Source organism: Podarcis muralis, chromosome 15 (assembly GCF_964188315.1).
Source record: "Podarcis muralis chromosome 15, rPodMur119.hap1.1, whole genome shotgun sequence".
Lineage (NCBI taxonomy): Eukaryota > Metazoa > Chordata > Lepidosauria > Squamata > Lacertidae > Podarcis > Podarcis muralis.
Window position 1 is genome coordinate 846767 of NC_135669.1, and position 15132 is coordinate 861898.

The 15132-nt window shown below is 43.7% G+C and overlaps 1 protein-coding gene across 9 annotated transcripts in view; it reads right to left on the bottom strand.

The window, feature by feature from the left end:
* ADAM9 (ADAM metallopeptidase domain 9) overlaps positions 1–15132 on the bottom strand; it is a 197428-nt gene that overhangs the window by 23502 nt on the left and 158794 nt on the right. For all 9 annotated transcript variants that reach the window (XM_077919271.1, XM_077919273.1, XM_077919269.1 and 6 more), the window contains 5 exons: positions 10448–10587; positions 9042–9240; positions 5485–5574; positions 3744–3942; positions 2246–2354 (listed from right to left, as the gene is read on the bottom strand). In XM_077919271.1, the coding sequence (XP_077775397.1) occupies positions 2246–2354; positions 3744–3942; positions 5485–5574; positions 9042–9240; positions 10448–10587 (737 nt within the window). The remainder of the gene's footprint in view (positions 1–2245; positions 2355–3743; positions 3943–5484; positions 5575–9041; positions 9241–10447; positions 10588–15132) is intronic.

Genomic DNA, 15132 nt, shown 5'->3' on the forward strand with positions numbered 1-15132 from the left:
GTGCCCTGATGGCTGCTGCTTTTGGTGCTGTGTTGTTTAAGAAGGGGTGTAGTTGGTGGTAGGTCAGTGTCCCTTAGTTTGTCTTGTATTTTTTGTGCTGATATGGGGTTGTCATTTTTGTGAAACTGGGTTAGGTGATGTAGGCCTTTAGCTAGCCAGGTCTGGCAAATGAGCGGTGGGTGGGGTTTATTCCAGAGTATTGACATTTCCATGTTCCAAGGCAGAAAAGCCCTCAGTACCATGTGCAGGAGACAAACCACAGGCTTGGGCTGTTCCCTTGGTGCTCTGCTTGTGGGCTCTGCATCTGGCTCTCTGTATGAAACAGAATGCTGGACTAGATGGACCTCCTGTCTGACAGTCTTGTGTTCTTATTTATTATGGGCAGTATTCAACTTGCACATCCAAATATCCAGTGGCGTAGCGTGGGTTGTCAGCACCCGGGGAAAGGCAAGTAATTTGCGCCCCCTAACCCATGGATTTGCGCCCCCTAACCTGTGGATTTGCACCCCCTAACCCATGGATTTGCCCTAACCCTAGATGTTGCGCCCGGTGCGGCTGCCCCCCCCCCTGCACCCCCCATGCTACGCCACTGCGAATATCACAAGGGTTTAAGCTTGCACAGTAGAACTTCCCCCACCCACACTCCCCAAAAATCTTCAGAGGGCTGGGGAAGAACACAGAGCAGATTACTAGGTGCTTGGTGGGAGGAGAAAGTGGTGAGTTCTGTTGGGTGACTGCTGCTGGGAGGCTGAGAGGAGACAGGCCCAGCAGGCAACATGACAAAACGGACTGTAATTGTAAGGGCACCTGATTTAGCATCAACTTATCTTTTTCATCTTTTTTGGTAGTTCCCTTTCCACCCTTGCAAATCTAGAGATGCAAGGATAATATTTTGTACCTCGATGTCCTGTTCTCCTCCTACAGGCTGGTTGTTACAGCAGGTAAAGGTAAAACGTTACGGACCCCTGGATGGTTAAGTCCATCCAAAGGCAGAGCTCATCTTGCTTCAGGCAGAGAAAGTTGGCGTTTGTCCACAGACAGCTTTCTGGGTCATGTGGTCAGCATGACTAAACAGCTTCTTGCACAATGGGACACCGTGACAGGTGCCAGAGTGCACAGAAACACCATTTACCTTCCCGCCACAGCTGTACATATTTATCTACTTGCACTGGTATGCTTTTGAACTGCTACGTTGGCAGGAGCTAGGACAGAGCAACAAGAGCTCACCCCATCACGTGGATTCGAATCGCCAACCTTCTGATTGGCAGACCCAAGAGGCTCAGTGGTTTAGACCAAGTGCCACCCCGCGTCCCTTGTTACAGCACCAGAGACAGAGCCTGGTGTGCAACTTGCTGCAAGAAGACTTTGAAAAGTGGTAGATTTAGGGCAGTGTGATTGGTTCCCCTGCCCAGGGCACAGGAGTCAAGGGTGCACCTTCTCACCTCCTTTCCAAAGCTTTGTAAGCACTGGGCTTTGGGAAGGAGGTGTGAGGGCTCTGATAGGACCCTAGAGTCCTCCTGCTTTCTTCCCAAAGCCTAGTTAGCACTTGCCCAGCTTTAGGAAGGAGGTGGGAGGGAGACTTGTGCTTCCTTCCCAAAGTTTGGTGCCTCCCTTCCCCGGCTTTTGGAAGGCAGCTTTGGGTGGAGTGGGGAACACGTCAAATTTGGGCCTCACACAGGGCACCATATTACCAAGATCCGCCCCTGCTTGGAAGTGAACTGAGGGCTTGTAAACCTCTGTCTCGAGGCTCTGCTCCCTTTGGGGAACTAGAATCTCCTAAAGGGCCTGAAAATAGGCACTTCTTCAGTGCTCCATGACCTCCCATTTGGTGTGCTTCTTGCACCGTTGGACTGACAGTGTGGGAGACACTGTGTTCATTGGTCTTCGGGGAAGAGATGCCCATGACAATCCTGGCTCCAGCACCATGGGCCTTGATGCTGTGGGATGTGGTTCAGCAGACACCTGACTGTCAACCACAGTTTAGTGGGACTGACCACCAGCATCAAGGGTCAGGGTCAGAAACCCAGTGCCGTCCCTCAGCTAGTGACACAGGAGCCTCCAACTGGGTGTCCTAGTCCCTGTGGATCATGAAAGCCCACTCCACCTGGCTAACTTGATACTATAACAACAGTAAAAACATGCACCATACAATAGAAGATGCCCAAGCCGCAAGCCCACAAACATCCTGCCACACTTCTCCCCATGAAAAATTTATTTCAGTTTCTTCTGTTTCCTAATCACATACCGAAAAGAACAAGTCTTAAATCCCTTTCGTATGTCAATCCCACAGTGTCCAAATCTATCTGTCTGACCATTAATTTCTTCATAACATGCTTGAGGAGCACTTTTTGACTCTATAAATATTAAAAGAATTTTGATTAGAATAACTAAAATGAAACATTTAATAGTTTTCTTTTAGCAATGCTCTTAACAGATACTTTCATATGTGTACAAACAAATCAGTCTGATGCATAAATTGGATTTGCCTCTGCAAATAATGAATGTTAGCCCTGAAGGTGCTGCAAGACTGTTGTTTTCACTGAAGCAGAATTATTTAGTTATTTAAGATATCTTCTTCATGCAGCACATAGTTAAACAATGGAGATCGCTGCAAGATGTAGTGAAGGCCACCAATTGAGATGGATTTAAAAGGGGATTTGCAAAATTATGAATGGTAAGTCTATAGATAGCTACTAGCTATGACGGCTCTATATACAGTATAACTTCCTGTAGAAAGAGGCAGAAGGAGCAGCAGAGCTACTTGTAGGCTTCCTATAGGCATCTTGTTGGCTACGGTGAGAACAGAATCCTGACTAGATAGGCCTTCGGTCTGATTCAGCAGGATCCCCCATAAAGGCATTTGATGAAGGGCTTCACCAAAACAACATAACTGAACAGGTTGGCATGGTAACTAACAGCAGTTTGGCTTGTGCCTAAGTGCAGTTAGGTAGCTAGTAGAGTGATTTTAAAATTGGCATAAAATGCATAAACCTGGTCATATCAGTCAGAATCCTGGTAGCCATTTTCTGCACTAAGGAAGAAGAAACATGCCTTGGAAACCAGCCACATTGGGACTAGTTGCAAATGTGGAAGGCAGAACAACTGACACTATGGGCTTCCCCCTCCAGCCAGCTCAGGCGAAAGGGCATATGTGTCAGGAGAGCCCCCCAAACAGGGTGTGGGGAGAGGAGGGGGGAGAAGGTTTCATCTGCCAAGCAGAAATGCTTGCATTGTTATGGAACAACCTAAATACAGTGGTACCTTGGGATGCGAACGGGATCCGTTCCGGAGCCCCGTTCGCATCCTGAATAGAACGTAAGACGCGACTGCGCCTCTCTCGTGTGCACGGGTCGCGTTTCGCTGCTTCCGTGCATGCGCGTGATGTCATTTTGACCATCTCCACATGTGTGAGCGGCGAAACCAGGAAGTAACGCACTCCGTTACTTCCGGGTCACTGCGGAGCGCAACCCGAAAATTCTTATCCTGAAGCATATTTATCCCGAAGTATGACTGTACAGTAGTGTGACGCTGAATTCTGCTCAAAGAGTTCAAGAGAAACCCAGGACTCATTCAACGGGCAAACTGGTATAAAATTGAGGAAAGCTCATGGTATAGGTATGAGTGGGCATGCACACACAATTTGGTTACAGAAGGAAGCTGCTTGCTTCCTTGGTTGTTCTTTTTAAGAGTAAATATTTCATTTTGTTTTTAAAAGAAGCCAAAAAGCAAGTTGTCTCACTTACTTTCACCAAAAAGATCCTGACACTGTAGATCAGCTGCCTGACAGGATCCACCATAACAGTAGCCAGCATTAGAAGCACAGCTATAGCCATTCTGGGCATAAACATTGCTTGGGCAGGACGCCGAACTGCCATTGCAGTACTCAGGGAAATCGCAGACACTATCTACAGCTGCTCTACAGATTGTGTTTCTTGGCTTAAACTAGGTGAAAAGGAAAAGGAAGAAGGAAAGTATCAATAGCATTTTTCACGGAGGACTACAGCTAGGGTTGAGGAGGATTCCTGTTGACTCCACAATTTGCAGTTAACCTTCCCATTTCATTATCCTCAGATTTATGCACAGGTCCTAAAGTTGTTTAAGCCACATAATCACTGGAATGAACAGGGCACATGCCCACACAGTCCTTACAAGATGGTCTAAGGCCTGTCTCTTTCTTTAACTCTTAAGAGGTTGTAAGCTGCTTAGAGCAGCTCCATAGCCAAACACAACATGTGGGAACCATATGGGAAAAAGTGGCTGCCTACCTATGGTGTCTGACGTCTTTTTTCCACTCATTGTACAGAAAAATGTGCAGATGGCATGCTAGCATGGTCTTCCTGGAGGCTGTTTATTGCCTCAATATGAGTATTTATGTGCATGTTTTACATATTTAGTTCCTCATATTCCACCCTTACTTTGAACACAAGCACAGAGTGGTTGACGACACTGTTGGGGATTGCTGTAAAAACTAGGTCATTTGTTCTCAGAAAATTGTTATCTATGTTAATTATTGACATGAGTTTGGGGAGTTGCCCACCACCTGCAAGGTCAAAGAAATGAAGTGACAAGTGCCAGAGTGCACAGAAACGCCATTTACCTTCCCGCTGCAGCAGTACAGTACCTATTTATCTACTTGCACTGGTGTGCTTTCAAACTGCGAGGTTGGCAGGAGCTGGGACAGAGCAATGGGAGAAACAAGGCTTCGATGAAGAATCCCCTGGGAAACAGACTGTGGGACTAGTTTCCTGAACCATTAGTAGTAGTAATAGTATCATTTTATTATATATTTATTTATCTCTTCCCTAGAGATTAGTGAAGCCCTGCCTTGGGCTGAGCAGAGAGTCTATTCTGCCTGAAGGCTAGATGAGCTGCCGCTGAAGGTATAATTTGAGTGCAGTGAGCCATCTTTGATCAGTAACTGCATTCCCTGTTGTGGCTGCAGCCTTTGGGGCATTTGGTATGAATTGCCATATTGTAGCCTGGTGGCCATGTGCATTGCTTTGCAATCAATAAAACCGTCTCCTTTTTGTGATTTGGATTTCTCCTACATGGTCTGCAGAACTCAGGTAAACCTTCACACTCACCTGTGTCAGTGCTTACATTGCTGCTGAGATCCCGAGATTCTTTCCCTACCCTTGAACAACGTCAGCATTTAATGCTGATATGGAAATCCTCAAAAGTGGCATTCCATCTTTAAAGGAAATTTTTCCTTGATCTGATTGCAGTTCAAAGTTAATTAGCATCTTACATCAGGCTGCAAATGGTTGTAACTAACTAAGTTCTACTCACAGTAGACACATTGAAATTAATGAAACTAAGCTAGCCATGTCCATTAACTTTGATGGGTCAGCTTTGTGTAGGATGAGCATTGGCTGCAACACAGAGGTTACGGAGATAAAATTCAGAGGAAGTGGTAGTGTCAATTCAAACAAACTGAGGTGAATGTGTGGCCAAGGCAGTGAAGAGAGTACTTTAGCATCTTACCTGACAGTTTTCACAGCACAATTCATTGCTGCACACTGCTCCACGGAGAAACGTACATGAGCTAGTACAACATTTACTGTGCTTACATTCCTGAAAACAAAAATCATACAGCTTTTTGTTTGGGGTCAGTAAAGAGTTTAGACAATGAAAAAAATGAAAGTGAAAGCTGAAACTCCAAAGCTTAAGGCCAACAGGGCACTCTGTTGTTTTATCTTTTTTTGTAAGCTTTGAGGTTTGTTTTACAATCAAACAGTGTATGAATTTTATTAAATAAATAAATGTAAAGGTTTATACATGGAATCTGCTCAAATCTTTTCTGCTACATCATGCTTTTTTACACAGAGGAATTTCAAAATACAGGAAAGGACAAGAGGGAAAGGTTGACTTCAAATTTTACTCAAATAAACCTGATTATAATACTATTTTTAATATACGAACCACTTCCCAGAGGTATTTACAAATATATATCAGTTACAACTATTATATATAACAAAAATCTTAGTATATACAGGTATTTAAATAAAAATAACAGTCTAAAACAACACCAGCACATAACATTAAATCAGTTCAGATTCAATATAGACATCAGCTGGGATAAAGATATCCATTTAGAAGGCTTGTTGAGATATCAGTTATGAGATTCTGTCACCCCCACCCCACCCCACCAGCAACCAAGCTGCCACTATCAAGAGTATTATGAGCAGCCTGGGGGAGGAGGGGTGCTGTTTAATCATTCCCTTCCTGTAGTTTGTATGTACATCATCACCCCCTTATTTGCTTTTATACTCAACAGAGGGGGGGGGGGATAAAGGTTCAATGTATCTTTCTTCTTATAGGGAGATAGAATGCTTCGGGAGGGCATTTTTTTGCCCACTTTTCAGTCATTGTTGGAAAATGGGGCACATGGTAATGTTTAGCTCCCTCTTCTGGGGGTCCTTTGGAGCGTCTTTAGCATGGGGTCTTTCCAGCCCTGCTGCCTGGAATTCTACAGATGGGAATATTCATAATCAATTCCAAGTTCTTCTGCATATGGGGCATGTGATCTGTCACTGACTACCCCTTGATGCAGAAGAGAGAAACTGCTCACCTGGGGCTCTGGATGGGCAAAGTCTGCTGGATGGTGTGGCCGTGGTGGGTCCAGGGATGCCACCATTTTCTGCTGCAGCTGGGGGAAGGAGTGGTTACCTGGCATCACCCCACCTCCATCTGCAACAGCTTTGCAGGTATGGGCAGGCAGTGCCTGTAGGTAGGGCCAAATCAATGGCAGGGTTTGGAAGGCTGCATCCAGCCCATCCCTGGCCTATTTAAGAGAGCAGCCAGGTGCAGGTCACCCTCTTGCCTTATTGTCACTGGATTTTCCACCCACCCAATTAGGGACTGCTCAATGGGAGAGTGGGCAAGTGGCATATGAACCTTGCTGTGATTTACTCGGCTGTCGTATTTGTGGCCAGAGAGGAATTTTCTCCTGCAAGCAAACTGGCCGCTTTGCAGGTTTTCACCTACCTCATAGCAACCGTCGCAACTTGGGTAGATGAGGCATTGGACTGGATCCTTAGTCACAGGGGTACACTGTTAGAGGTGTCCAGGAAAGGTAACTCTGTCTGGGAGTCCACAGGGGGAACGATGGGCCAATACACCTCTACAAATGGTGGCCTGTGTGGAGTCAAGACACCCAATCTACATTGGGGGCAACTCCCCAGCACAGGATGGAACCCACTGGGTCCATATCAGGTAGCAGACAGGCTGCCTGATCAGGATACATGCCCAGTGCCTTAGCTAAACCTACTCTTTCCTGTGACCTTATTCAACCCAATCCCAGTCTGCTGTGCCCATTCCTGTGGACCTCCCTGCACCTGCAGCAGCCATTATGTGCCTGTGCTAGCAATGTGTACAGGCTCTAAGGAGGAATAAGGACCACCCTCTAGTCTGGTGATGAAAACAAAGGATACGATTCTGTGGTTGGTGGGGAAGTCATCTGGAGAGCACCTTCTCAATTTCACATTGAAGCAGTTGGAAACCCGAAGGCAGGCTGGAGCCCTCAGAGGCCTTCCCGGGCCCTCACAAGTTCCCATCCCCTTGCTCTTCCCTCCACTGAAAGAATATCTGTTGAGCCAGTGGAAGGGTTTTTCTCAAGTCTGTGTTCAGGGAGAATGGGGTACCTGCCATAACAGCTGTAATACAGCTAAAAGGTGAGGTGCTTTTCACCTTGCCAGCTCTCACATGTGTTTTCTCTTCATCAACCTGGTGCCCTCCAGGTGCTTTGGACCACAGCTTCCATCATGCCCAGCCAGCATGGCCAATAGTCAGGGAAGACAGGCGTGGTATTACAACAACATCAGGAGGCCATTTTCCCCTGCTACTGTATTATAACTTGTATCCATAACCCTGGGTGTTGCACATCAAAAGCCTATTGAAATAAAAAGCCTCTTCAATTTCTGGCAAAAGAGACAGCAGTGATGACTGGTGCCCATTGGGACAGGCAGGGCGGAAGGCAGGGAGACTAACAGTAACAAGGGTCAGAGCCAACAACAGACAGAACCAACTCCTTCTGGTTTTGTCCCCATCCCCATCCTTGCTGATTTATCCAAGGGACAACATTGAGAGTGAGAGGAAGCCGAATGTCATCCCATGGACTAGTTAAAAGGTGGGCAGGTGAGGGGGCACTGAGGTTGGTAGGGCAAAGCCTCACTTGCCCTTTGAACCAGCCACTGCTGCCTGCCAGTTTTCAATTGATAAAAAAACAGTGAGCTACAGAGAGGACCTGTTTCTTGTGCTCACTCAAGAAATATACTGTATTGAGATGGCACCAAGAACAAGGAATCTGACAGCTCGTTCGGTAGAGCATGGGACTCTTAATCTCAGGGTCATGGTTTCAAGCCCTATGTTGGGCAAAAATATCCCTGCATTGCAGGGGATTGTTCTAGATGACCTTCATGGTCCCTTCCAACACTACAATTCTATGATTCTCTGACTTTCATCTTAATTCCTAGGCAGATATATATTGGTCCCAAAGCTAACCTGGTTCTAAGCCGATGAGCTTTTTGTACTGTTATTTGGATATAGGGTTAGTTTTAAATTTCTGACAGTAAACTGGTCTTCACACATATATATGGTCTCCTGTTGGCTTTGGTTGGCTTTTCAAATAACTGCTACATAGTTTCTCATTTGATAACCATGTTGTTTTTAAATTTCCAAAGCTGTGCTAGAAGAGAATGCAACAAGTATTTTTCCAATTTAAACACATCAGGAGCAGGCAAAAACAACCAGAAGGGCCATAGCTTAGTGCTAGAGCATCGGTTTTGAATGCAGAAGGTCCCAGGTTCAATCCCCATCATCTCCAGGTAAGCTCGGTTTAAGGCAGCTGCCAGTTTTCCAAAAGGGGTGTTTGCAGCAGCCCTGGAGGCTTCCCAGAGCAAAAGTGGAAAGCAGGCACAGGTAGGTGGGAGTTATTCTAAATGTCTGCTTCTCTGTTTAATTTAAATAATCAACCCCAAACCCCTGGAATAGGGCAGAATACACATTCAAATGAACAAACTTGGAAAACAGGAGGTACTGACCTCTTCAGAGCCACAGTCACACTTCTCTCCAGCTTCCAGAACACCATTCCCACAAAGTGCTTTGCTTCTGGCACTTCGCTTCTTATAAAACAATTTTAAATTAGGTCGATTAGAGAGGCAGTGGGCTCCCTTGAATTTAATGAAATTTTGGAAGTCCTTAATGCTGCAGCTGCTAAAAGCTTTAATTCCACTTGAAAGTCTAAAACATAGTAAGATGAATCTGCTATTATTATATGGCAAGCACAAATACACACACAACATATTTTGTTATAAAAAATAAAAACAAGAGCTCCTTTGTTCTTATGCATGCATGGAGGGCTGCCGAGTGCCGCAGGAGGCCAGGCCAGTCTCTGAAACCTGGAAAGTGACTTGAGCAAACTTATATATATATATATATATATATATTATGGAGTTTTCAAGAAGTTTTGTTACAGTCTGCACAGTTGCAGACATGGTTCCAAGGCATCATATTGAAGCACTATAAGGTAGGAGGCAATTATTAAAAATGAGTATTTATTTTGTCCTACTTTCAGCTGGTAAACATCCACACCATAGATTTAAAGCACATGACTTCCCCCAATTATCTGGGAACTGTAGTATACCCCTCACAGAGCTACACTTCACAACCACAAAGTATAGTTTCCAGGATTCTTAGAGGGAAGCCATGTGTTTTAAATGTAAGTTGTGGGTGTTTTGCAATTATTGAAAGAATGCAAAAGACCTGAAAGAACTTGCTGTCAAGAGGCAAAAGGAGAAATGAGTGCACACAGCATGATCCCTCTTTAAAACCACCTCCAATTATCTTGAGGGGGGGAATAGCATAAGTCTCCAGTATTAAACAAGGTTTACCCTTTCTACTTACTGGAATTTTTTCCAGTTACATTTGGTACAAAATGATAACAGCAGATACCAAATCTATCAATAGCAGTGGAAGATTTTTGGCTCTTCAAAGTTTGCTAGTGCACAAGCCCTATTTATACACAGGTATAGCAGAACTTCACCCCTTATGGCAGGAGTGGGGAACATCAGACCCACGGGCATAAATTAGGCTTTCCTGGCCTCTGAATTTGTCCCAGAAGTTGAGAAGTTTTTAATGTGTGGTGTTGAATTGTGCTTTTACTATTTTTTGTTGGGAGCCACCCAGAGTGACTGGGGCAACCCTGTCAAATGGGCAGCAAATAAATGTTGTTGTTGTTGATGACAAACCACAGGAGATAAGCCTGTGCCTGTTATTTGATGGTAAACTGCAGAAGAGTAGCCACCATTTCTGTTATCTCCAATCTCTGTACAGTGCTGAGATAGGAGATGAGCTCTGCTGCTGCCTTCCACTATCAAAAGTACAAGCAAAGGCTTATGTCCAGTCCTAACATCTATGAGCTGCTTAGTGCAATAGTCATAGTACTTACACTGCTTCCGTGTTCATTATGCAGACAAAGCCTCCTGGGCACTTGCACTCTTTGCCATTGTCATATTCCATCCCCAGGTTAAGGCCCAGCAATTGGGCCAGAATGACGGAGAATGGCTCTTTGGTCATGGACTTCTGATACTAGAAGGAAGAGGGAAAACTTGAATCAGGAACCAGATTTTTTCACCCCATTATGGGAGACTAAATGCAAACAAGTCTCTTTGGTCCGTATTTTAGGAGTGTAGTGAAGTTGGGAAATCTTGGTATGTCAAACGCTGGTTCACACAGCAGTGAGGCATTGTGGGAGAGATAAAACTGTTGCTTTCTGGGGAATTGGTGTCTGGTCTCTTTAAACGTAAAAACTGTCTGCCGCTAGAAGTGTGAGTCAATTACTTCTTGACTCTAGGCAGGATGAGATATTATCTGATTTGAAGACCCTGACACAGCTGGGGGTTTGAGTGTGGATTGGGTTGTAAAAAGGTGCAGGAGGCTATCAAGTAATTTACAGCTTGGAAGCCTGGTAGTGTAAGAAAGGCCTGGGAATGAAGGGAGAGCCTTTTTGATCTCAAGGTCTCAAAGTTCAGCTGTGCCATCTCCTGACAACCAGGAGATATAGTGTCATCATACAGCCATTGGTAAATTGGTAATTAACCTAAAGAAATGATTGGTCCCTAACCTGCCCTCCACCTGGGTTTTCAAGGATAAAGGATTTGAAGAAGAGTTTGGATTTGATATCCCGCTTTATCACTACCCGAAGGAGTCTCAAAGCGGCTCACAATCTCCTTTCCCTTCCTCCCCCACAACAAACACTCTGTGAGGGGACTTCCTGTCGAGCGCAAACCGGCTACAAGTGGGAATTTTCCTAGCTGGGAAATTCCATGCTTTCGGAGGAAAAAGGGGGGTTACAGGGTGCAGTAACCCCCCAAAATACCCTCTGTAGAGAATATAGAGGGTCTGGTTCCCAGCAAGCCAAATCGCAAATCATCTGGCCGTCAAGTAGCTTCTGTAGGAGTGAAGAGAACGGCAGAGAGAAGCGGGCAAAGGGGAAGCCATAAACTATCCTTCAAAGGCGCAGCCCCGAACTTGCAAGGGAAGCGGCCAATTCTCAAACCTAATAAATTCGGACCTAATTGGAAAGGAATTTGAAGCCTAAAGGTTAAAGAAAGGTTTCGGAGCAAAAGAGAAACAACAAAGGAGGTCAGCTGTATCTGCAATCAGAACGGACGCAGTAATGTCGGCAGATCGGGAGAGCAGTGTGTGAGTAATTGCTAGCAGCTACAGTCGCTTTCTCTTCTAAAACCTTTAAGAAGTTACAGAGTAACTGAGAAATTAGTGAAAAGAGTAAAAACAGAAGAGGAAGCAGAAAGTTATTTTATTGCAAAGTTTGCTAAATCTTTGATGAAACGGAGGGGAAGGAAGGAAAGGAAGTTCAGAAGAGTTTTTAGTTTCACTTTTAATAAAGAGCTGCGCAATTGAAAAGAAGGACTTCCGTCGCCATTGTTATATTGTAAAAAACACGTATGGTTACAAGAGGATAAAATAAAAGCTTCAAGGGATATAACGGACTTTAAAATTTAATTTTTGACAATAAACAATGCCACTTCATGTACTGGTTAGGTTGTGAGCCTCAAAACAAAACTTTTAAATTGCTAAAGAACTGCCCCCCCACTCCCCCCTTCCCCCTCCTTCTCCTGAGGTTTCCAGCATTTAACATCTTTGTGGAAGCTTTTTGCAGTGTTTTTGACACATGGATAAGGCTTGTTTTTTTGGACTGAGATCTTCCCCCTGGAGAATCCTGCTTTGGATGTAATTTTTGTGATTTTTCAAGAACTGTTCCATTATTCAAGTTTTGGATTAGAGATCCTGAAGATCACATTTGGATTATAATTGGAGTATAATAAAAACAACTGTCGGAGAAAATAACAAATTGGATATAACACTTTATTTTTTGTTTTTTTATGGTATTATCTTCTCTCTTTGACTTTATCTTCTCCCCTATATGTCTGATTGGAATAGCCTAAGTGGGATATTCTGCTATTTAGACCTCTTACTTATTGGTGTGGGAACTGTTTGGGTGGATATATTGACCTGTGGTGTACTGGTGTGAAATTTTGTGAATTCTAGCATACTGGTTGTGTTATGTTCAGTATATCAGTATATCATTTAGGTTTGGTTGGAGTAAAAGAAATTAAAAGATATGACGCACCAACAAAAGAAAACAGGTGAAGGGGTAACACCAGCAGATAGGAGAGGTTCAAAACAAGAGTCGGACTTTAAGGGAGAAATATTGAAAATGTTTGCAGAAATTAAAAATGACATAAAGCAGAGTGAAAAAAAATATAGAAGCCAAATTAGGAAACATAGCGGACTTCCGGTTTGAGCTCGCGAGCGGCAAGGAGCGTGGAAAAGCTGCGGCAAGCTTTTTCGAGCTTCACGGGGGCTTGGGGGCAACGCAAGGGCACAGCGACCCCCCAAAAACCTCAAGGCGGGCGACCTTGGGGGACAAGCTACCAAGCGGCGTAGGTGGAGTCCCAAAGTTTTTTTTCGGGTTTTTTTTTAAAGAGACTCGAAGACGACGGGACTGAGAGACGCAAATGGTAAGCTCTGCGGACCCCGTGCAGCGATGCCTCTAGCTCCTGCTGGCAAAGCGACAAATCTCCACAAACTCCAGAGTGGAACCCCAACTTATGAAGAAAACGTAAGCATATAAAAAACTTAATTTAAACAACGCTAATGGGGCTTCGGGAAGTAACAGAAGTTAAACAAGGAACCCGACCTGCCTTTCAGAGTAAAATGGCGCAGAACATCTAGTCGCGAGAGCAAGGAGAGGAACTGAATAATTACCTGCTGTAGAGAGGAGCAAAGTGAAAGTCCTTGGCAAGTTTTTAGACGAGGCAAAGAAAACAAAAAAACAAAACAAAACCGGAAGATAATTTATTGACTGTTACATACTTTGTACCTCTTTTGGGAGAAAAAGACCTTGAAATTTGAGAAGGAAAAAAAAGGAAAAAACGGGACAGAGAGGAAGTAAGAAAGTAGCAGTTTAGAAGTTAAAAGTAACAACAGCGGAGCGCAAAGGAGGAAGGGGAATAAGGACAAAGATATATAAAACAGAAGCTTATAAAGGGGCAATAATTCTTTGGTTTCTTTTTCTCTGTGATGGAATGGTGAGAGGAGTATTAATATGGAGTGTATCAAGAGTGGTTTGAACAATCATTAAATTAGAACTAAGATACACTTCCATTTCAGTGGAAGCTTCTGGAGTTTTAACCACTCCCCTCTTCTTCCCCTCTGAATTGAGAAAGACGGAGAAACGGAGATACGGACTAAAGTTAAAAGGACAACTTGGGACTGCGTTTGTGGATCTATCTAGCTGCTTTTCTTTTCTGGCTTTTTGGCTGAAAATTGGAACATACCACGACTTTAAAAGACAAACTTAGATGGTCTGAATCAGATTGTTGGAGGAGGTTGGGATTCTGGGATCCTCTCTCCCCCTTTACTACAAGATCTAACTGCATTATAAGACTGGATTGAGCCAGCAAGTGGCTGAAGAATAAAGAGTTGGGAAGGTAAAACACACAGCGAGAGCTGCAAACACTGCATTCGCTAAGTGAGGGGTGTGGACATAGTGGAATCTATTAAAAGGTATATTGGAGTTGGGACCTACTCTCTCCCCTACTGGTGGGTTGCAACAGACTGTATATTAGAGCGGGGACTTACTCTTTGCCCCACCCACACAATATATCAGAATAATCACACACACCTGTGTTTAATGAGAATTTCCCTACGGCTACCAACGTTTAAACTCTGATTTACTCTCCAGGAAAGACTTTAAAATCGGACTAAACAAGCTAACTTAACTACTCTGCTGTTTATTGATTTTATTATTGGTTACGGTTATATGTTATAAGTTTCATGTTTCTTTATAACATTGGCTGACCCGTGAGGTAGACTAGAACTTATACTACAGATTACGGCTTGCAGTAGAGGTTAAGGAACTGGGTCAAAAATAGTCTGGGTAATTTGATTGAAAACAAACAGGATAAGGCTCAGATTGTGCGCCCCCTAGGGGAGAAGAAAATATAATTACAGATTTAACTTAATATTATAAAAAGACAAAATGTCGGGGGGAAACGGGAAAAAGATAGGAGGGACACCATCAGAAAGGAAAACATCCCGGCAAGAGGAGATTAAAGATCTAGATATTTTATGGTTGAAAATAAAAGAAGAATTTAACCAAAGGGAGATACATATGGGGAAAAAACTGGAAGAGATAAATGAATCAATAGACAAAAAAATAGAAGGAGTCGTAGGAGAATTGTCAAATAAAATTAAAGATCTCTCAGTGAGGTCGAAAACCCTGGAAGAAACAAACAAAAGAATGCAGAAAGAAATGAAAGAACATAGAAAAGAGACAGAAAGGATAAAAGATGACATAGGAGAACTGAACAGAAACCAAGACCAAGTCTTGGATAATCTAGCGATGATCGAAATGAAACAAAAACAGTTAAATCTGAAGTTTAGGGGAGTAGGGGAAGAAATAAATGAAAATATTAAAGAGAAAATGATAACGGGAATTGCGAGATGGTTGGATATGAAAGAAGAAGAAGTAGCATATTCGGTTGAAAATGCTTTTAGAATAAAAACAAAGACCAAACAACTAAGAATAAAAAAAGTGACAGGAGA